General features: G+C 35.2%; 1 protein-coding gene across 3 annotated transcripts; it reads left to right on the forward strand.

Annotated features, from left to right (window-relative positions):
* The first annotated feature begins 2457 nt into the window (after window positions 1–2457).
* Window positions 2458–22710, forward strand: PABPC5 (poly(A) binding protein cytoplasmic 5). Of its 3 annotated transcripts, XR_005386379.1 has the most exons (3): window positions 2458–2691; window positions 19977–20134; window positions 22575–22710. XR_005386379.1 is itself a non-coding variant. In XM_038587828.1 (2 exons), exon 2 carries the CDS (start codon window positions 3333–3335, stop codon window positions 4479–4481), a length of 1149 nt encoding a protein of 382 aa, XP_038443756.1. In that variant the 5' UTR covers window positions 2473–2691; window positions 3307–3332; the 3' UTR covers window positions 4482–6651. The 3 variants fall into 3 exon arrangements, 2 of the variants coding, with proteins under 2 accessions (XP_038443756.1, XP_038443755.1); XM_038587828.1 differs by lacking the exons at window positions 19977–20134; window positions 22575–22710 and adding an exon at window positions 3307–6651 and having other exon boundaries at window positions 2473–2691; XM_038587827.1 differs by lacking the exons at window positions 19977–20134; window positions 22575–22710 and adding an exon at window positions 3222–6651 and having other exon boundaries at window positions 2474–2691.
* Window positions 22711–23826: the final 1116 nt, after the last annotated feature.

The following is a 23826-nucleotide window of genomic DNA, read 5'->3' on the forward strand; positions in this document are numbered from 1 at the left end:
TTGCCATGGTTTAAAGTTGAAAACTCATGTTTAAATTCATAATTAAAGACATTCCATGCTCATGGATTTAAAGCACAAATATTGTTAAAATGTCTATACCAGCAAAAGCAATCTACATATTTAATGAAATCCTATCAATATACCATCAGCATTTTTCACAGTGCTAGAATAAGCAATCCCCAATTTTGTATGGAACCACAAAGACTCCAAATAGCCAAAGCAATCTTGCAAAAGAAAAGCAAGTCTGGAGGCATCACAATTCTGGACTTCTAGTCATGTTACAAAGCTATAGTGATCAAAACAGTATGGTACTGGCACAAAAAGAGGCACATAGATCAATGGAACAGAATAGAAAACCCAGAAATGAACTACAACTCTATAGTCAGTTAATCTTCAACAAAGCAGGAAAGAATAGCCAATAGAAAAAAGTCTATTCAACAAATGTCAGTGGGAAAACTGGACAGCAACACCCAAAAGAGTGAAACTGAAGCACTTTCTTATACCATACACAAAAATAAATTCAAATTGATTAAAGACTAAATGTGAGACATGAAATCATAAAAATCCTAAAGGAGAAAACAGGCAGTAACCTCTCTTTAGATATGTCTCTTAAGGAAAATAAAGCAAAATAAACTATTGGGACTTCATCAAGATAAAAAGATCCTGTACAGTGAAGGAAACAATCAACAAAACTAAAAGACAACCTTTAGAATAGGAGAAGATATTTGCAAATGACATATCTGATAAAGAGTCAGTATCAAAAATATGTAAAGACCTTATACTACTCAATACCCCAAAAATGAATAATCCAATTTAAAAATGAGCAGAATACATGAATAGAAATTTTTCCAAAGAAGACATACAGTCTTCTAGTAATTCAAATGGTTACATGCACCCCAATATGTATAGCAGCATTATCTACAACAGTCAAATTATGGAGAAGGTCCAAGTGTCCATTGATTGATGAATGGAAAAAGAAGAGGTGGTGTGTGTGTGTGTGTATATGTGTGTGTGTGTACATACACATATATATGTGTGTACATATACATATGCACACATATATATACAATAAGCTAAGCAGGTGTTCACAAATGTGAACTTGTGAACTTGCATATATATATATACATATATGTGTATATATATGCAAAGACATGGATTGTGCTAGAGAATATTATGCTAAGGGAAATAAGTCAGAAAAAGACAAATACCATATGATTTCACTCATGTGGGATATAAGAAATAAAACAAATAAGCAAATGGGGAATAAAAAAAGTGTGGGAGGCAAACCAAGAAACAGATTCTTAACTATAGGGAGCAAACTGATGGTTACCAGAGGCAGAGTGGGGGATGGGTTGAATTGGTAACGGGAATTAAGGCATGCATTTGTGATGAGCACCAAGTGTTGTATGGAAGTATTGAATCACTATATTATACACCTGAAACTCATATTACACTGTGCTAACCAACTGGAATTTAAATAAAAACTTAAAGAATAAAATAAAATAATGAGTAATTAAAGCACAAAGTGCCTATATCTTTACATGTTTATTTCATCTGTGAATATTAATCATATATTTTGTATTGATTCTGCGGCTTTTATCACTTCCAGTAAGATTCTGTAATTTGTGATTATGGAGACAGCACATTTTCAATGTTTTGTGGCACAACGTATCACAAAAAGCCGTTTTATGACTCCCTGGTCATTAAAATCTTAATTATTACTGGAGCAATGAAAAGAATTCTGCCTACTACCTGGAGATAATGTGATCTTTATGTTGGAGTTTAATGGAGTAAGGATAGAGGCCAAACACAACATAGTCCTGCGTTTTATTCGACTCTGTGATCATTTAGTACTGTAATGGGAATCCAGTACAGCTGTCAATTCTCACTTTTTATAATTAACTCAGGAAAGTATGCAACCCTATATCTTATTTCCTAAGCAGAAATGGTATAGCGAATTATTTTTTATATTAAAAAAAAAGTATGAGAGTTCTTTCTGCCTTTCTGATTACCTCCTGCTTTGATTTTGGGATCAGCAGTCTAAAATTAATATTTTTTATAATAAATTTATTTTTTATTGGTGTTCAATTTGCCAACATACAGAATAACACCCAGTGCTCATCCCGGCAAGTGCCCCCCTCAGTGCCCTCACCCAGTCACCCCCACCCCCCGCCCTCCTCCCCTCCCACCACCCCTAGTTCGTTTCCCAGAGTTAGGAGTCTTTATGTTCGGTCTCCCTTTCTGATATTTCCCACACATTTCTTCTCCCTTCCCTTATATTCCCTTTCACTATTATTTATATTCCCCAAATGTATGAGAACATATAATGTTAAGATAATGAAACAAAATTTTAAAATAAAAATATGAAAAACATTTTTTTTAAAGAATCTTGGCACAGAGGGAGCGGGAAGTGGGAAGTTACTTATCAGGGTTCCGGGTTTCCTCACGCCCCGCCCGCCCAACCACAGGCTAAATGGTTTTCGTCCTTGGGTCGGTTTGTCCTGCGGAGAGCAATCCACGTCCACGGTCCCCGCTCTGCCCGCCCGCTGCGCATCTGCCCTTCTCCTCTGACTCCGCCCCGCATCTGTCCGGAACCGCCTCCCGCCGGAGCTGACCCAGTGCGTGTCTGCCAGTCAGTCCCTCCGGACCTGCCGCGAGTCTCAGACTGCCGAAATTACCGCGCGTCTCTCGGTCCGTACCCGGTGGGCATCTGGGGTATCTGGGCGGTCTCCCGTCCCCAGCGCGTGTGTCTGTCTGTCTGTTTCTCTGTCTGATCCGCCGTCTGCAGCCTGCCTTCCGGCCCCAGCGCACCAAGTGTTTAGTCTGCCCTTTCGCTGACGCTGAGTGTGTTTAGCGGCCTTAGTTAGCTGCGAGCCCGCCTGAGACCGGCCGAGCAGCCGGCGGAGGAATACACGGTTGGCCCCTGCCCATGTTAATAGAATTTTAAGCCAACAGGAGGTCGAGGCCTATGTTAATGCAGAAAACAGGTCTCCAGGCCTCTGTCGGCAATGCTGGATGTGGGGTGCCAGCCAGCTGCTTGATGATTTCCTACAATTAAATGGGGAACAGGAAATTGCTTTACTACTGGCTTTTGAAACAGATTTTAAATCTTAAATTAGAAGTTCCCTTAGGTAGAACAGATTTGTTATTGGGATGCATTTTTGTCTGATGTGTTTGTTCTGAGCCTGCTGACCAGCTGTTTCTGAACTTCATTTTCTCAGAGCTTCCTTCTCCTTGGCTTTCTTCTGTTTGTGAACAGCTGCTTGGCCCATAGCTTAGAGAAATCGGCCTTTTTTCTCTCCCAAGAGAGCCACCTCCCTGTACTCAGAAAGATGGGAAGTGGAGAGCCTAACCCTGCTGGCAAGAAAAAGAAGTACCTAAAGGCTGCCCTGTACGTGGGTGACTTGGACCCAGATGTCACGGAGGACATGCTATATAAAAAGTTCAGGCCTGCTGGCCCTCTGCGCTTCACCCGAATCTGCCGTGACCCAGTGACCCGCAGTCCCCTGGGCTATGGCTATGTTAACTTTCGCTTTCCTGCAGATGCTGAGTGGGCCCTGAATACCATGAATTTTGATTTGATTAATGGCAAACCTTTCCGCCTCATGTGGTCTCAGCCAGATGACCGCTTAAGAAAGTCTGGAGTTGGAAATATATTCATTAAAAACCTGGACAAATCCATAGACAATAGGGCCCTTTTTTATTTATTTTCTGCTTTTGGGAACATTCTCTCCTGCAAAGTCGTATGCGATGACAATGGCTCTAAGGGTTATGCCTATGTGCACTTTGACAGCCTGGCTGCTGCCAATAGAGCCATCTGGCACATGAATGGAGTGCGGCTTAACAACCGCCAGGTGTATGTTGGCAGATTCAAATTCCCAGAAGAGCGAGCAGCTGAAGTCAGAACCAGGGATAGAGCAACTTTCACCAATGTTTTTGTTAAAAACTTTGGAGATGACATGGATGATGAAAAACTGAAGGAAATATTTAGTGGATATGGGCCAACTGAGAGTGTTAAGGTAATAAGAGATGCCAGTGGGAAATCTAAGGGCTTTGGCTTTGTGAGGTATGAGACACACGAGGCTGCCCAAAAGGCTGTGTTAGACCTGCATGGAAAGTCCATCAATGGGAAAGTTCTATATGTAGGGCGAGCACAGAAGAAAATTGAACGATTGGCTGAGTTAAGACGAAGATTTGAACGGCTGAGATTAAAAGAAAAAAGTCGGCCTCCTGGGGTGCCTATTTATATTAAGAACCTGGATGAGACCATCGATGATGAAAAACTGAAGGAGGAATTTTCTTCCTTTGGATCAATTAGCCGGGCCAAAGTGATGGTGGAAGTAGGGCAAGGCAAAGGGTTTGGTGTTGTCTGCTTCTCCTCTTTTGAAGATGCTACAAAAGCAGTGGATGAGATGAATGGTCGCACAGTGGGCTCCAAGCCCCTGCACGTCACCCTGGGTCAGGCCAGGTGCAGGTGGTGAGAATAAGAATGCTCAATTTGTTTCATCCTTAAGCTGGTGCCTACTTAGTTTGGGCTATTTTGTGATAAGAGGTTATTTTATGCCAGGTTTTTTTTTTTTAAGTGAATAATTTCTTTTGAGAAAACAAACTAGAAAACTTTGTTCATTTTAGTGAAGAACATAATTTCTAATTGTGAAACTGTCATTTTGTACTATTTTTTGATAAAATATCCTTAGGAATATGTAGATTAAAATTCATCCCTCCACATACCCCCCCCCCTTCAAATCAGTCCAGGTAAGGTAATTGAGTAGAGTTCCTTATTTCAATTATAATACTAAATGTAATTGCTTCAGTGAAAATATTCTCAAAATGGACCTGATTTCTGAATGTATCACGCAGAAAACTAATTTGCTTTGTGAGAAATCAATATAGCAGGGGAAAATGTATGCGATCCAATTAACATTTGTGCATAATTTTACTTTATTATTTAAAATGAATGTTATTTTAAGGAAATGTGAGTTTCTTTATTTATACATTTTTCCCCTTTACTAACATATTGTGGGCATACCACAGAGTTGACAGTGGCTTTGACTAAGTGTTGGAAGTTTTCTTAACTTCATGCCCAGAGAAATAAACATATTGGTGTTTTCTCAATCAGTACCTTAGGAAATTAACACTTTAAGCATTATTAAAAATATGAGTTTCATCTTAAAGATATTTCCTGAGAGATTTAATATATTAGGACAGTCCAAGGAGCATTCTTGCCACTCATTTTTCTAACTCCTTAGTAGTAGAGATGGGTCATGTTAAATTAATGAAAAAGATGAATAACTGCAGTGAATTGTCTTTACTTATAGATAATTTTAAAATCTTACCTCAGTCTCCATAAACTGTCAATATAAAGGATAAATCATCCATATAGTGATGTTGGAAAACTAATTTGAAGAATATCTTCTACTAAGCTTGTCATTATCTCTTGTAAATTTTTAATACATCCATGTGATAATATTCACATCTGTATCAAAATTAAGGAAAAGCTTGTCTCTCTTGATTAAATCACATGCTTCCATCTATTATATGAAAGCTATTAATTCAGTATGGTTCTCTTTATGTCTGGCTGCTTGGAAGTTGTGACAAAATGTTCTGTTCTATATTGCAGTTACATTATTTAGCCTGTAATTTCTAGATTACAGATTTTCCATATTTTACTTCTAGTCCCCTCTTTTCCCCACCATCTACCTTCCATCCGTACTATACTTAGTTTTGTTTTCTTTAGGTTGCCTCTCATTTAATATGTGTTTGTTCAAATCCTTTTTGGAAGTAGAGAAATAATTATTTAATTTATGTAAAATGTCAATAATTACTTTTTAAAATAGGATTTATTCATATCACAGATCCAACCATAGAAAATGTATTGTCTCTATTCTTAATTGGCTTTTATTATGTTATATAGAAATTTTAGATTACACACATAATTCAATATAAATAAATAATTTTGTTAATGCTTTTGTTAGCTATTTGCCCATAAAATAATGAGAAAAAGCTGTTTTGGTGTAATTGTGTACCTACAAATTACACTTATATTCATTATAAAATATTTTCAAATGGAAATCACTGTTTTTATTGATCATATACATAATACATGCTCATTGCTTTAAAAAAATGTACACAATGCAGACATTTATAAAAAAGCAAAATTCCCACAGTTCAGAGATCATCACTATTAATGTTTTCTGTGTGTACATATACTCCCATGCCTTTTCTCCTATGTATACACACACTATTTTACAAACAAATAAAACATTTATGTACTGTGTTTTGTTAAATTTTAAACTAAAACATAATAATGTTTTGTGTTTATGTCAATAAATATCAATCTGTATCATTTTAGTGACTGCACAGTATTCTATTGTGTGGATGTACTATAGATTATATAAGTAATGCATTATTGAATAAGACTTATATGATTTACAATGTTTTCTACATCTGTAAACAATGCTGTGATGGCTTAAAACAGTATGAGTTATAGGAGCTTGAGAAAAAGTATCTACAGCATGTAAAAGCTTAAGTCTACTAGAAAAATTAAAATGCACATTATATTGATATATGTGTCAAAATTCTGAAAAAATCATTCAAGATATATCCTTTACTTAAACTCACAAAAGTAAAAGTAAAAACTATTTTTTCGTATTTTCTGATCTCACTTGTTTTATATCATTATCATTAAAATATATGAAAACAATGCAAACTGAAATCAATGTGAAATAGTTACTTTGGTAACTATTTACTATATGTACTTTCTATTCCTTTTTACACATTACCAGTTTTTATTTAAATTTATAAACTTGAAGTGTTAGTGTTAAACCATTTACAAATGTTTTGATTCAGTATAAATCATGAAAAATTACTAGAAGGTAAAATCTTCAAGTATAATCATTCAATATATTTTGGGAAATTATTTAAGTATTTAAATAATTACTATTTTCAAAAAGTTAGCCAGTATAAATAAGTAATTAAAATATGCCCAGGTACAGATAAAACATACATGTTAGGACACTGAAAAATAGTTTAAAAACTCTAAATTTAGTTGGTAAAAAGGAGAAAAAGATAAAGGAAAGATAATCTCTATTTGAACACAAACACTTAGGCAGTTTTCCAATCTCATTCTTTTTGTTTTTAACTACATTTAATAGACTAAATTAAAGCTTCCAAGGGTGAACAGACAACTAAACAGCTTAAATTGGTGAAAAGGCATTAAAAATAGGATATTGCTCATTTCCTAGCACAAGATAATAATTTTTTTTAGATTTTATTTATTTATTCATGAGACACACAGAAAGAGAGAGGCAGACATAGGCAGAGAGAGAAGCAGGCTCCATGCAGGGAGCCCGATGTGGGACTCGATCTCGGGACTCCAGGATCACACTGTGGGCCAAAGGCAGGTGCTCTACTGCTGAGCTACCCAGGCGTCCCTAGAACAAAATAATTAGTAAAAATTAATAAAACAATACTATCAATGGTTATGGTAAACTTAAGAATGGACTGTTTAACACAAGTTTTGTTTGTTTTTCTTCCTTTTTTTTTCTAGCTTTTCAAAAAAAGTCACTGTACAAACTTCAAATATGCCCAGGGAGAAGAAAATTAAGGATATTGCTTTGTGGGTTGCCTGGGTGGAGCAGTAGGTTGAATATCCAACTCCTGGTTTTGGCTCAGGTCATGATCTCAGGATCCTGGGATAGAGCCCTGCCCTGGGCTCTGTGCTCAGGGCAGAGTCTGCTTAACTTTCTCTCTCCCTCTTCATTTCCCCCCTGCTCTCTCTCTTTCTTTCTCCTTTAAAATAAATACATCTTAAAAAAAAGAATGTTTCTTTGCTATTGTAAACCATCATATTAAAGGTTGTTTTGGTGAGACTTTTCTGTACAGAAAACTTCATACATACTGATGCCTTTTGGGTTGTATCTGTGGTTAAGGGGGAAAGTAAAATGTTACATGTGCAAGATATTTTCAGAACAAGAGAAAAATAACTAATAATAACTATGTCTTTAAGGGAATATTCAAGAATGGTGTGAATACCATCCTACCTATAAAGAGATGGATGAACTTAAGGGAATATTTAGAAATGTATGAATAAATGACTGAGTATAGATGATACATGCATTCCCAGCACCTACAGTAATAACAAAAATACAATTGGCATCCCATGATTACCTGTTGAATTATCCTTCCATTTGTTTGGGTTTCAATTCTCTTCTCAGAATTTCACAAGAGAAATGAGTTATTATAGAATAAACTGTTTTTATTGAATTTCATCCCATGAAGAAACAATTGAGATCTGATTCATTACATAGATTGGGACTTCTAATATAGTGTTACTGGTGACATAGACTAGTGTTTATACCATTAAGTTGTTATCAATACTTTTTTACTTATCATTTCTTTTTCATTATTGTCAACAATTGATTGATGAGTTTATCTTATAGCTTCCAGTAATCGGCATAACTCAAATGAAAATCTATTGGTAGAGAAACAGTTTTTGAATAAATTAATGGGATGTTGCTTCAAGACCAAAACTATTCCACAAAGCCTTGCTCCTATATTAAATCAATTGATCACAATAATCCCTGAAAGACTAATGCATATGTATGTGAAATTAATTCTTTCTTATATATTTTAGGATGTTACTTTCCATGAAGTATGACTTAACAAACGGTTCCTTGGAGCTTCAAGAGAGTTAATGTATTCCGCTTGGCTCCAAAGGATCAGGGTCAGTAGTTAGAAACAATCTAGCTACCATTGGAAATCTGAGAAAGACCTAACTCAATGTACAAATGTTGAAAATATAATTACTATGAAACTTAAAAAAAAAAGCTAACCTCAAGTACTTTCACCCTCAAAAGTCAGTCTAATTTAAAAGATTTCCCATTTACCACGATAGCCAAACTGTGGAAGGAGCCTCGGTGTCCAACGAAAGATGAATGGATAAAGAAGATGTGGTATATGTATACAATGGAATATTACTCAGCTATTAGAAATGACAAATACCCCCCATTTGCTTCAACGTGGATGGAACTGGAGGGTATTATGCTGAGTGAAGTAAGTCAGTCGGAGAAGGACAAACATTATATGTTCTCATTCATTTGGGGAATATAAATAATAGTGAAAGGGAATATAAGGGAAGGGAGAAGAAATGTGTGGGAAATATCAGAAAGGGAGACAGAACGTAAAGACTGCTAACTCTGGGAAACGAACTAGGGGTGGTAGAAGGGGAGGAGGGCGGGGGGTGGGAGTGAATGGGTGACGGGCACTGGGGGTTATTCTGTATGTTAGTAAATTGAACACCAATAAAAAATAAATTTAAAAAAAAAGATTTCCCATTTGGCAATCAAAAATGATCAGTGCTCTCATTCAATTTTTCAACAAAAGTTTGCAGTCTTTTTATTTTATTTAATTTTAAAAAATAGTTCTTTAGAGAGACTTGCAAGAAAAGAGATGAGTGATGATATTATATGTCACGGCTGTCTCAGAGTAAATTAGTTTCTTTGTTTTAGAACCATTAAGAGGAATATCAGATGCTGGCATCTTTTGCATAAAAATAAGCCTTCTATAATGTAAAATAAATAATTTTACAAGTTTTGAGATTGATTTAAAACGTCCAAAAGTGTAAATTACATTTTTGGAAAATCAAGAACTTTTTAAATCAATATTTAGGATCATTTAAAAATTAATTTTAAGCAAATTTAAACAAGATGGCAAATGACTCCTTTTTTAAGTAAAATTGACATACTAATTATATTAGTTTCAGGTGCACAACATTGATTCAACAATTTTGTACATTACTCAGTGCTCACCATGGTAAGTGCAGTCACCATCTGTCATGGAACAATGTTATTACAATATTATTGACTATATTCCCTATGCTGTAGTTTTCATCTCCAGGACTTACTTTATAACTGGCAGTTTGTAGCTCTTAATCCCCTTCATCTATTTACCCATATCCCCTCTGGCAACCACCAGTTAGTTCTCTGTATTTAATAGTGCACTTGTTTATTTATTTGTTTGGGTTTTTTTTTTTATAGATTCCACAGATAAGTGAAATCATATGGTATTTGTCTGATTTACTTCACTTAGTGTAATACACTCTAGGTCCATGCCTTTTGTTGCAAAAGGCAAGGTCTCATTATTTTTATGACTAATATTCTGTTGTGTATATATACCACATCTTTATCCATTCATATATTGATGGACACCTGGGTTGCTTCCGTATCTTGGGTATTATAAATAATGCTGAAATAAATATAGAGTGCATTTATCTTTTGGAACTAGCATTTTCATTTTCTTTGGGTGCAAATAACTCTTATTTTTTTGTTTCAAGTTTTTATTTAAATTCCAGTTAGTTAACATATAGTGTAATTTTAGTTTCAGAGAGAATTTAGTTATTCATCACACACATATAATACCCAGTGCTCATCAAAACAAGTGCTCTCCTTAATACCCAACACCCATTTAACGCATCTCACTGCTCACCTCCCTTCCAGCTACCCGCAGTTTGTTCTCTATAGTTAAGAGTCTGTTGTGTGGTTTGCTTCTCTTTTTTCCCTTTATGTTCATCTGTTTTGTTTCTTAAGTTCCACATGTGAGTTAAATCATATGGTATTTGTCTTTCTCTGGCTTATTTCACTTAGCATAATACTTTCTAGCACCACCTACATCATTGAAAATGGCAAGACTTCATTGATTTTGATGGCTGAGTAATATTCCATTGTATGTATATATAACACTTCTTCTTTATCCATTCATTACTTGATGGACATTTGGGCTCTTTCCATAACTTGGTTATTGTTGATAATGCTGCTATAAACATTACACATTACGTACAAGTATCCCTTCAAATCAGTATTTTTGTATCCTTGGGTAAATACCTACTAGTGCAATTGCTAGATCATAGAGTAGTTCCATTTTTAACTTTTTGAGGAAACTCCATACTGTTTTCTAGTGTCTGCACAAGTTTGCATTCCTACTAAAGTGTAAGAGGGTTCCCCTTCTCCACATTCTTGCCAACATCTGTTATTTCCTTTGTTTTAAATCACCTTTCTGAGGATTTGGGGCAGACTACGTCCCTGAATAGGACAAACAGAATTTGCAAGCTTTCTTCTCCAGTGCTTTAGGAAATAGAAAATATATCCCTAATTGATTTTATTGCAGAGAAATATCATATGTTAGTTTCCCTAAATAAAGGAGTAAATAGATACTTTTTGTGATGAAGGAAAGATTTATTACATTATGGTAGGAATCATGACAAAGTAATGAAAGTCAAGATGATGAATACATTTCTCTATTCATTAAAGATTTTTTAATATATGAGGCTTGTAAATTTAACAAAGAACAATTTAAATAGGGACATACATAAATAAAGAGTAATTTAAATGTTATAAACATTTAAGAGTAAAGGTAGGAAATATCTGCCTAGCTTGATATCTATTTTAAGGTAAAGCATCATGAATAGTTTTCATTTAGTTTCTATGGTTCCTTTTTTTAAAGATTTGTTTATTTGTTTATTTTAGAGAGAGAGACAGAGAGAACACAATTGGGAAGGGCAGAAGGAGAGGAAGAGAATCTCAATCAGACTCTGAGCTGAGTATGGAGCCCCATGGGGACTCAGTCTCATGACCCTGAGATCATGACCTGAGTCAAAACCAAGAGTTAGATGCTTAATCAACAGTGCCACCCAAGTGTCCCTGTATGATTATTCTTAACATTGATTGACTACTAAAGTAATAATAACCCTTAGGAACCTTTCATTTGTAAGTGAATATCTTTAAAAAAAATCATCAGTGCTAATCGGCTTCTCTCTATTCTCTCACCTCCATCACCTACTCTTAACTTCATCCTTTACGGAACACAGAAGATTTTATAAGGCATTTTTAGTTTACATACTTTGTCTAAACATTACCTCAAAAATGTCTAATAGATGTGTGTGCATGTGATATTGTACCACTTGATTGAAACAAAATTTCAGGACTTGAATGTAAGCCACAGTAGATGGTAGGACATGTACTGTTTATATATGGATTAATGTATCTAGCTGAAGATATTCTTTTTTAAAGAAATGTAAATATCAAAATGATCCTAATTAAACCAACATCAAAGCTATGGGCTCTGTTTGGAATTGTCATTTCATAATGTATACATGCTCTAGATCATCTGAGTACCAAAGACTGGGTAATACAACTAGAACTATACATTGCTACTGTGGTAAAAATTTTGAGATGTGAAAGCAAAATTCCAAGCATAACAAGAAATAATGCTAAGGGACACAAACCAACTTTTCTGAAGTGGCAGTTTAGGAAATGAACATGAACTATATGAAGCCCTTAGTTGTTTTATGGAGACATATGACAATAACGTAAACTCTCAAAGAGCAAAAAGTATATAGGAAGATAAAGTTTTCTGAAACTTCTATTATATTTTAATATAAGTGAAATAAACTGTGATGATTGAAAAACAAGTATGGACTAACTATTTCTCCTACTTTAGTCTCAAAAAAAAAAAAAACAGTTTTAGGGATCCCTGGGTGGCACAGCGGTTTGGCACCTGCCTTTGGCCCAGGGCGCGATCCTGGAGACCCGGCATCGAATCCCACGTCGGGCTCCCAGTGCATGGAGCCTGCTTCTCCTTCTGCCTATGTCTCTGCCTCTCTCTCTCTCTCTCTCTCTGTGTGACTATAATAAATAAATAAAATAAAAAATTCTTAAAAAAAACAGTTTTATTCAGACAAAATCATTTTCTTAGGCCATTGGCTCATTTGCACTATTTTTTTAATTTTTAGGATATGAGAGATGCATATTATGTAATCTATTTTAATGCTCAAGGATAAATATGTCTCCTAAAATATTCTGAGGTGAAATATAAACTGGAAAACAGTATCACAACTTTTCCTTAACAGCAAGTTTCATCATAGAAATCATTTAGGCTGCATTTTCCTATAAGTAATTGCGTGTTTCAAATTGTATCTCTAATCTGGGGCCAAGAATTTAGGGCTATAAGAATTGTGTTTTAATTCACTGGGATCATAATTTTTCTTTTCCTTTTTTAATTTTTTTTTTAGATTTTTTCCCCCCAACTATGGGGCTTGAACTCACAACCTTGAGATCAAGAGTCTCACACTCCACCAACTGAGGCAGCCAGGCACCCCATGGGATCATACATTTTTAGAATATTATCTGGTAGAACTGTTTATCTTGCTTAATGTGTAAAGGCAATCTATCAGGTTTCTGAATGAAGTTGAAAATGTTAAGTACTTGGAACAATATAGAATTTGTCCTTAAAAAACAAATTTAAAGCTCATTGAATAACTAAGAACACTATATTAAATAATTTTAGTCAGTATTAGGAATTCGTGAATTAAAAGAGAATAATTTCAGATAAATTGAATACACATATTTTGATACACAAGCAATAAATTAATACTAATTAATACATTGTCTCCAGAGAGAGAATTTCGTAAAAAAATATGCAAAAATATTGGACTCAAAAAGGCAAAAAAGACATGAAAATCCTTCACATCTACTCAGAGAGATGAGTAGATGAGTAGATCATTTCTCTGATGCACCATTAGTATAAACAAGAAAAAGCAATGAAAATATTGAGAATGTAGAGAAAAGAGGAAAGGTTTGGTTCTTAGAAATGGGAACTTGAGGCAAACTGCATAAATGTCATTAAGAGGAGTCAAGGCTTAATGCTTAAATTTGTCTCAGAAGATAAATTATTTCTTCCTTTCTGATTTTCACATGTACTACCTAAAAGCTTCAGGACTTCTCAGAATTCGTATTAAGATATTCCAGCAATAAATTCTAACAATGACTCCGGAATGTTCTGTACTGTTTTGATTTTTTTAAAGATCTTTATATTTTGTTGTTTGTACTCAAATGTCACAACATTTGGTCTTTCCCAGGTGCATTGATAGATTTCTAAATTTACTATGAAACAAATTGTATGTCATTCTTTTTTTTTTTTTTGTATGTCATTCTTATCAAAAATTCAAGGTTTGCATGGTTTTGGGGTGGGAAGTGCCACTAATTCCAGCAAAATTAAAATCTTGTGTTTATTTTTAATTCTTTTTAAAATCTTGTGTTTATAGGAAAATTGGATGGATGGATTTATGAATACATACATACGTAAACAATAATAAAGAGGGAATAAAAAAGGAGATAATAACAGTTGTATGGAACCCAGGAATAATGACGCATCTATCTATCCCTATCATAGGGGTTCAAATTAAAAGTTACAGACCTCCTAGACCACAAACAATGTTTTGATTCCCTAGCAGTGCTGTATTCCAAGGAAAGATGACTGCACAAATGATGATAGGTGGAGAGAATTATAGGCAGATGTAGTTCCTGTGGCAAGCCATTCCAATGAGATCTTTACAATGGACTGATTTTTACCAGCATGACAGTGGTGAAGTATAGGCCGAAATGTAGCTCAAAGGCATATTGAAATTTGCTCAGTGCAAATTGGAATTCTGTGTTTTTAAAAATTTGTTTCAGAGTGTATAAGAATTACCTGGGATGTTTGTTAAAATTGAGATTCCTAGCACTCACCTTTGGCTTACTGAATTAAAATAGTTGTAGCAGTGTGGTGAAAGGTAGGGTGAAGATAGGGTGAAAAACAAAAATCTGCATTTTTCTCATAGCCTCTGGTTTATTCTTATGCACTCTTATTAAAAATCTAGAGCAGGAGCCAGCAAACATTTTTTTCTGTTAAGGCCAGATGGATAGTAATTATTCGAGCCTTTGGGGGACAAAAAGAAGTAACATCAAGGATATCATGTGCATACTTATATAAAAAGAAAAAAAACAAATTCCCACACATTTTAAAATGGACACAATTCAAAATATAATGACGAAAATATTCAAAGAGCATTTTTTTGGTAATATAATTCTAATGAAAAGAATTTAGGGGATTATATTGAGCCTAATTAAGGTTCAAAGTTGTGTTTTTCAATCATCAAATCAATTGTAAGTATGTTCATCTATTAAAAGCCTTTTTTAGCTTGCAGGCCATATAAAAAAAGGTAGCATCCCAGATTTGTCCTGTGAGTTATAGTTTTTCAATTCTTGAACTAGAAACACTCATCTAGATAATTTGGCTTAGAAAGTATTTCCCAAGGTTAGCTACTTGGAATAAGCAAGATATAGAAACTTATTAATTGATATAATTCAGTAAAATAAGTTACAAATTAACTTAAAGAAGTAAACAGTAATGACAATAGTCAAATCAAACAAGTGCTAGAACATAGAACAAGTGGCTCATCTTTTCCCCAAATGTCTGGATAAGAAAAAAAAAATCTAAACAAATGCTAGATGTTAAGTATCTGAAATGATCAGCCCATGAAAAGCATCCCATTTTAGTAAGAAAAATGTTATATACATAAACAATGTGTGAATGTATATATTGTATTTATATTTGTGTGTGTGTATGTGTGTGTGCGTGTGTGTGGGTGGGTAAAGACTATACAGTTACATCAAAACATTTTCTGGGACACCTGGGTTGCTCAGTGTTTGAGTGTCTGCCTTTGGCTCAGGGCGTGATCCCTGTGTCTTAGGGTCTAGTCCTGCATCAGGCTCCCTACAGGGAGCCTGCTTCTCCCTCTGCCTATGTCCTTGCCTCTCTTTCTGCTCCCCTCATGAATAAATAAATAAAATCTTAAAAAAAAAGAAAAGAAGCAATTTTCTTGGTTAATAAAATTAGAAGTGATTTTTGTGGAACTTTTCATTATTTATATTTTCTAAATAGTTTATAACTAAAGTAGAATATCTTTAGTAAAGGAAAACTATTTAAACTATTATTACAAAAATTTTATAATAACTAAACTCTTAATCTCCTTACCCTCTAACTCTGCTCCTCCTTGTATCTTCTTCATCTCAGTAAGTAGCAGCTCCTTCCTTGGTGTTTTTTGGCCAAATACCTTGGAGTAATTCTTAACTCTCTTCTTTTTCTCACATCCCACATTCAATATGTCAGGAAATTATGATGGCTAAGTCTTGAAAATATACTCAAAATCTTATGCCTTAACACTTTTTATTGCCAATGGCTTAGTCTGAATAACCATCATCTCTCACATAGATTATTTCATCAATCTCCTAACAGATCTTCCTGCTCTTATCCATTTCTTACTATATTCTCCACAAAACTGATTGAGTGAGGGATGCCTGGGTGGCTCAGTGATTGAGCATCTGCCTTTGGCTCAGGGCATGATTCTGGGGTCCTGGAATCGAGTCCCACATCGACCTCCCTGCATGGAGCCAGCTTCTCCCTCTGCCTGTGCCTCTGCCTCTCTCTCTGTATGTCTTTCATGAATAAATAAATAAAATATTAAAAAAAACTGATTGAGTGATTCCTTATAAATATAAGTTGGATTGTGTAACTTCCTTGCTCTCAATGTCCAATGGCCATCCCTCTTACACTCAGTGAAGTTCAAACTTCTTACCAAGACCTTACCTTGCTGTTGAAATGTCTTATTCTTCTTCCCCTCTCTCACATCTCTACCACTCACCGTCACTTCAGTATTCTTAGAAATATCAAGCTCATTCCTATGTCAGTTCATTTGTTCTTGCTCTGTCCCTTCACCTGGAGCTCTCTATCCAGATATTTGCAAAGCTTATTCTATCAATTTATTCAAGTATCAATTAAAATAGCACAAATAAAAAGCACTATAAGAAAGGCCTTTTCTAACCCCTCTGTATATAATTGTGAAATCCACCTCCTTCCTTAAGTCTTTATTCCTCTTGCTTAACCTACTTTATTTTTTCTTCACAGCATGGAAAAATATGTAATATGTTTATTCCATTGTTGTTTCTCACCCTACTTCCACTAAAGCCATTACAATGCCTAAAAGAGTGACTGATATGTAATGACAGTAAACAAATATTTGTTTAATAAATGAACTGCATGACTTGATAGAATGCAACATGACAAGAAATAGTGATGATTATATCATAAAGAAGAATGCATTTTGCTAATAACCAAGCAACAGCAACATGAAAACCTTTCCCCAGAGTTCAAAAAAGTAATGGAAAGAAATTCAACAAAGTATTTATAGTACACTTGAGGCTATCTGAAAATTGGAACAATGTGGTCTTTTTTTAACTTTTTTATTTTTTTGGATATTACAAATTTTATTTAATGAGTAGATATGGTTCTATAGTGGATAAAATTGGTGAACTTTAAAAATTCTTTAAATATAATGGAATAAATAAAAAAGCTCAATAACTTTGTCTAGATTAATATTTTATTCTTATATTTCTTTTAACCAAGTGAAAATTGAAAAGCAACTAGAAATGGAAATATCCACACCAATTATGATAGATCAACGGTCATAATTTTTGATTCTGTGTAAGGAAATCACACAAATCAATACAAAAGCACGTGGGCAAAAGTAGTTTTGGAGAAAATATACAGATCATTTTAAAAGAAAAAGGCAACTAACAATTGTACAGCAAAGATGACAATATACAAGGTAACTATCAAGAAATGCAAATTTACCGAGATAACATTTTCACATATCAAATTAGTAACACTGAAAAAAATAAGTCAATGTTAGTGAGGTTACAGTTAAAGCAAGCATTCTCAATTATTGCTAATCAAGGTTCAATTTTATCAAGCTTTTTAAAAACTATTTTGGAAATTTGCTTTTGAGCAAGTGATTACCATTCTAAAACTCCTATATGTACAGTTCCCCCTTTAGGCTGGAAAATTTCATTTTCAATCCCTCATTAAAGATCTCTGGCGTAATTTCCATGTCTCATCATTCTCCTAGGGCAATGAGAACACCTCAATTTTATACCACAACAAAATTTCCAAGAAAAAAATTTCCTTTATGTTAGCAAGTTTAACTATTGTATGCTAGAAAAGCTCACTTTTCTTCGAATATGGCCTTCTCTTATTTGCTTTTCTCACATAGCTACATCTACTACAGAGGTGAGATCATAGAAGGTGTGCAGTACCTATTTGTTAACTGAGCTATTGAAAACACACATACTGTTTCTATTATTATTATTATTATTATTATTATTATTGTTAGAAATGGAGGGGGCAGCCCCTGTGGCCCAGCGGTTTAGTTTAGTGCCACCTTCAGCCCGGGGTGTGATCTTAGGGACCCGGGATCGAGTCCCACGTCGGGCTTCCTGCATGGAGCCTGCTTCTCTCTCTGCCTGTCTCTGCCTCTCTCTCTCTCTCTCTCTTTGTGTGTGTCTGTCATGAATAAATAAATAAAATCTAAAAAAAAAAGAATGGAGGATAATATCCAGAAAAGAGGGAGAGACTCAAATGAAATTATCATCCACCAACCTAGAATTCATAGCTTTACTTTGATCTTAAACTTTCTTCTATGTTGGCAACCAAATTATACCAAATATCTATTAGTTTATTTAGGCCAAATAATCATGTTTGTGCACACATGCAGTGGGTGTGTGTATGGCTGTGTGGGTGTGTGTATATTTATATGTGTTTGTGTTTGGGAAGAGGGAGGATTATCACAGTTGTCTAGTGAAAGTTAGTGCAACACTTGAACCAGTTATAGGAATAGGGATAATCACCAATATTTTCTGACTTCCTTATATAGCTTCAGCATTTACCAACTTATATCCACAAGTGAAAAGAAGTGAAAAATTAAAGGCTTTACCAAATTAAATGTATTTGGAACAGAATAGAAGTGTCACAGAAAAACCATTATTGAAAGAAATAGTTTGTTTTCACACAATATGAAAGGAAACATATTTTATATAATCTGTCTCAAAAGTCAAATAGCATAAAGACACTTGAGAATAATGCTAATGTAGATGTTAGTCTCAATAGGTATCTACAGTTACTTCTAAAATGAATTGTTTAACCAACAGAGCATCTACTCATAGTACAAGCATGTACTGAATCTATTTATAGGAATGGCAAAAACTGAGACAAAAGTTATATTTGCTTCAAATTAAGTGAAATACTTTGGCAATTACTTTTAATATATCTAAAGGAAAGTTTAGTAGTTAAGTAACAGGACACATCATTTTTCTTTTCTTTCATCTGTAGATGTCTATTTCTAAACTATATTCTACTCTCAAAATTTTTAAAGATTTTATTTATGTATTCCCTATTCTCAAATTTTTATTAGTGATAGGTAAAATCACTTCAGTAAATGTAAACTACTGGCAATCTTTTTCCCCTTTAATTTTGAAAAGCATTAGGATGCTTTCAGCTCAGGGCATGATCCCAGAGTCCTGGGATGGAGTCCCACATCGGGTTCCCTGCATAGAGCCTACTTCTCCTGCCTCTGTCTATGTCTCTGCCTCTCTCTCTCTGTATCTCTTGTGAATAAAGTCTTAATTTTTTTTTGAAAAGCACATCTCCAAGTTTCCTCTTATATTTAAAAAAATTTAAATATAATGCATTTTTTTATCACTAACCATGATAGCATGTATGTAGTCTTGCCCTGTAGATCATTCATTCTCTCTTGATAGTGTGTTTGACAACAAACACAGTGTATAATTAAATTCAGATTTTTTTGTTGAGTTGTAGCCTAGGGTAAATCAATCACAGTGCTTTTAGCTCCTTGAACCATTTAAAGCTACGATATAGTTTCTCTTATCTATTAGCAAAAACCTTGGGTCATTTAGAGGATGGAGATAATTATCCTTTAGCAACTGAGGAATAGTATTCACAAAAATGTGAGTATGACCAATAATGCATGTATATTTTTTTCTCAAGTTTAAACCTACACCAGTAAACTTGAATCTATGTATTTTTGTCTTTGGTACATGCCAAATCATCTTCACTGTCCCAATATTAAGTATGGGCTAGAAAGTCCCACTATAAAATTACTCTCATAGAAAGATAAGGAACTATCTAAATAATTTGCATATGTACTCAAATCAAATGCTAAGTCTATATGCCCTTCTCAAAATTGTCATACTTTCAGAAATTAAAACTTTATACAGTGAGGTTTTTCTTTTCTTTCCCCTATCTTACAGTATTAGTGTTGGACAGATGATCAGAACAGAAATGCACCTGTGACTACAATTTCAGCCTGAAGGAATTTCCAAGCCCTGCTCTTCTGAATACTTATATATATCCCTGCCTTCCTCCAGAACATTAAATCATTCTTGATGACTAAGGAAGCCTACCTAAGGTAGCCTGTTGTTACTATGTTGCTATATACCTATGTACATCCAAGAATATCTACATAGACCACATTAGTGTATTCTATGAAAATGCACCAATATAAAGGACAAACATTATATGGTCTCATTCGTTTGGGGAATATAAAAGACAGTGAAAGGGAATAAAGGGGAAAGGAGAAAAAATGAGTGGGAAATATCAGGGAGGGAGACAGAACATGAGAGACTCCTAACTCTGGGAAACGAACTAAGGGTGGTGGAAGGGGAGGTGGGCAGGGGGTGGGGGTGACTGGGTGACGGGCACTGAGGGGGGCACTTGATGGGATGAGCACTGGGTGTTATTCTATATGTTGGCAAATTGAACACCAATAAAAAATAAATTCATATAAAAAAAGAAGCCAAATTCTTTTTGAAAAGATTCAGTACTATATAAAATTAAGAAAATTTAACATACACAAGTAAAACTGAGGCTAATTCAAATCAGTAAAAATAAAGTTAGTAGTAAAAATACTTCAGAGTTAGTAAAGAGTCCATCAATAATGAAACAAGTCATGGGAACGTCTGGGTGGCTCAGTGGTTGAGCGTCTGGCTTTGGCTCAGGGTGTGATCCCTGGGTCCTGGGTTCCAGTCCCACATCGGGCTCCCCTCGAGGAGCTTGCTTCTGCCTTTGCCTATGTCTTTGCCCCTCTCTCTCTGTGTCTCTCATGAATAAATAAAATCTTTTCTTAAAAAAAGTAATGAAACAAGCCATGGACTTGATGCTATCACACAAACTATTTCCATAACCTAATTATTTTGGAACTCACTGTTTTCCCAGTTAATATTAATCTTTTTAAAGATGTCTTTAATTGTTTTTAGTTGTTTAGTTGTTGTTTTAGTTGTTTTTAGTTTTTTAATTCTAAGTCAATTTTCTCAGAAGTCAAGAATGCTATTATAACCATTTATATCTGACAGTGTACCATTTGTTTTAGATAGTTTAGTAAAGCATAAATCAATACATATATTATTATATATAATAAATAATAGCTAAAATGACTAGAAATAAATAAAACTACTATTATGTACAGAAGATATAATTTTGCGGACTCTAAATTCAAGTAAATCTTCAAATAAACTATTAAGATAAGGGTACCTGTGTGGCTCAGTCAGTTAAGTGCAGAATTCCTCATTTTGGCTCAGGTCATGATCTCAGGGTCTGAGATTGAGCCCCTCATGGGGCTTGCACTCATTGGGGAGACTGCTTGAGATTCTCTCTCCCTCTCCCACTGCCCCTCACTCCTGCTTATTCTCTCTTTCTCAAATAAATAAAATCTTAAAAAAAAACTTAGTAAGGGGCACCTGGGTGGTTCAGTTGGGTCCATATCTGCCTTCTCCTTGGGTCATGATCCCAGGTTCCTGGGATGAGTCCAACTTCTGGCTCCCTGATCAGTGGAGTGTCTGCTTCTCCTTCTCTTCCATCTCCCCCTACCCCTTCTTGTGCTTTTTCTCTCTCAAATAAATAAAATCTGAAAACTATTAGGATAAAAACTAGATTTCTGATATGTACTGGATACAAGTTTAATATAAAATTATTGTCTTTTCTATATGCAAACAAAAATATGAACTTAAAAGTGTATCATTTTATATAGTCCAAAAACATCTAAGTAGAAAACAACCAACAGAAAATTAGAAAAATTAGAATAATTCAACATGCATTATTAAAGAAGATATAAATAAATGAGAGATGTACAATATTCACAGATTAGAAGGCCTAATATTCAAAGAAATTATTTATACAAATTTGATTTATAGGTTAAATATGATCACAGTCAAATTCCCAATATATTTCTTTTAGATTTTGTTTCTTTACTCATGAGAGACACACAGAGAGAGGCAGAGACATAGGCACAGGGAGGAGAAGCAGGGTCTCCTGCAGGGAGCTGGGTGGGGACCTGATCCCATGGCCCTAGGATCAGGACCTGAGCCAGAGGCAGGCACTCAACCACTGAGCTACCCAGGTGACCTCCACAATTTTTTCTTAAGTAGAACTGGGTGTGAGAGGATTTTAAAATTTGTATGGGAAAAGTGGTCATGCAAGGGCTGCTGCACAGCTAGCAGAGCTGTGGTCCTGAAGGCAGCACAACATGCTCCGAGCTCTCTCCCTTACCTTGCCCATCAGTCTGAGGCCCCCAGCCCAGCCTGTGTCAGCCTCAGAAATAACACTGAGAGCAGCCTCAGTATCAGTGCCATGGCTGGTAGAAAGCCTACACGGCCAACCTTACAGCAGTCAGGACCTGTCAGAACATGGCCATTGTGAGCTATAAGAACTGGACCTCGATCTGGGCCATAGTCCCTGAGAAAACCTTCACCAACATCACACCAGCAGCGGTTGGTGTCCTGGTTGGCAAAGACCAGGCAAGTTTTTTAATGAATAGGCTAACACTTAGAGCCTAAAAGTGTTTTGTTATCCAGGTCTCACTACTACAGGATGGTGTATTTACCATAGATCTTCATATCAAGAGTACCGGTAGAGCTTCCACCATCAGCATCGCTGTCACCATGACTATCAAGATGCTAGTCCTGCTAATGGGCAAAGAAAGTGTCCCTGGTGGTATGTACAATGAGAAATGTTATGGAATGTCTTTCCACCTGCAACATACCCAGTACTGACGTCATCACTTCCTTCCCCCCACCCCTCCCCACTGCTTTTGCACCCCTCTCCTTCCTATACACACACACACACACACCATTTTTAGGGGGTCATTCCCCACACCCCTTATAAATGCCCAAACCACATGGACTAGGGGTTGGGACTGGCTGGCTGGACACATGCCCCTACCCATACCACTCATGTGTGTGGCTGGAAATTTTTTTTTGTTTTGGGGGTTCTTTCTTAGAATAATAATAAAAAAATTCTAACAAGAACAACAACAAAAATTTGTATAGAAATTCAAAGGGTCAAGGATAGTCATGATAAAGTTGAAAAAAGAATATGGTGGGAGAAATAGCTTTGTTTGATGCCAAAACATCATAAAGTGGAAATCAAGACTAAAATAAATTTGTAATAATTAAAAACACTGAGTTAATTCATGGAAACTAATGAGAATGAAGATACAACCATTCAAAATCTTTGGAATACAGCAAAAGCAGTCATGAGAGGGAAAGACATCATACTACAAGCAGCCATCCAAAAACTGGAAAGAACTCAAATACAAAAGCTAACCTTACACCTAAAGGAACTAGAGAAAAAACAGCAAATAAATCCTAACCCAGCAGAAGAAGAGAGTTAATAAAGATTCGAGCAGAACTCAATGAAATAGAGACCAGAAGAAATGTGGAACGGATCAACAAAACCAGGAGTTGGTTCTTTGAAAGAATTAATAACATAGATAAACCATTAGCCAGCCTTATTAAAAGAAGAGAGAGAAGACTCACATTAATAAAATTGTGAATGAGAAAGGAGAGATCACTACCAACACCAAGGAAATATAAACCATTTTAAAAACATATTATGAGCAGCTATATGCCAATAAATTAGGCAATCTAGAAGAAATGGACTCATTTCTGGAAAACCACAAACTACCAAAACTTGAACTGGAAGAAATATAAAACCTGAACAGGCCAATAACCAGGGAGGAAATTGAAGCAGTCATCAAAAACCTCCCAAGACACAAAAGTCCAGGGCCAGATGGCTTCCCTGGGGAGTTCTATCAAAAGTTTAAAG

The sequence above is a fragment of the Canis lupus genome, chromosome X (assembly GCF_011100685.1).
Source record: "Canis lupus familiaris isolate Mischka breed German Shepherd chromosome X, alternate assembly UU_Cfam_GSD_1.0, whole genome shotgun sequence".
In the NCBI taxonomy this organism is placed as follows: Eukaryota; Metazoa; Chordata; class Mammalia; order Carnivora; family Canidae; genus Canis; species Canis lupus.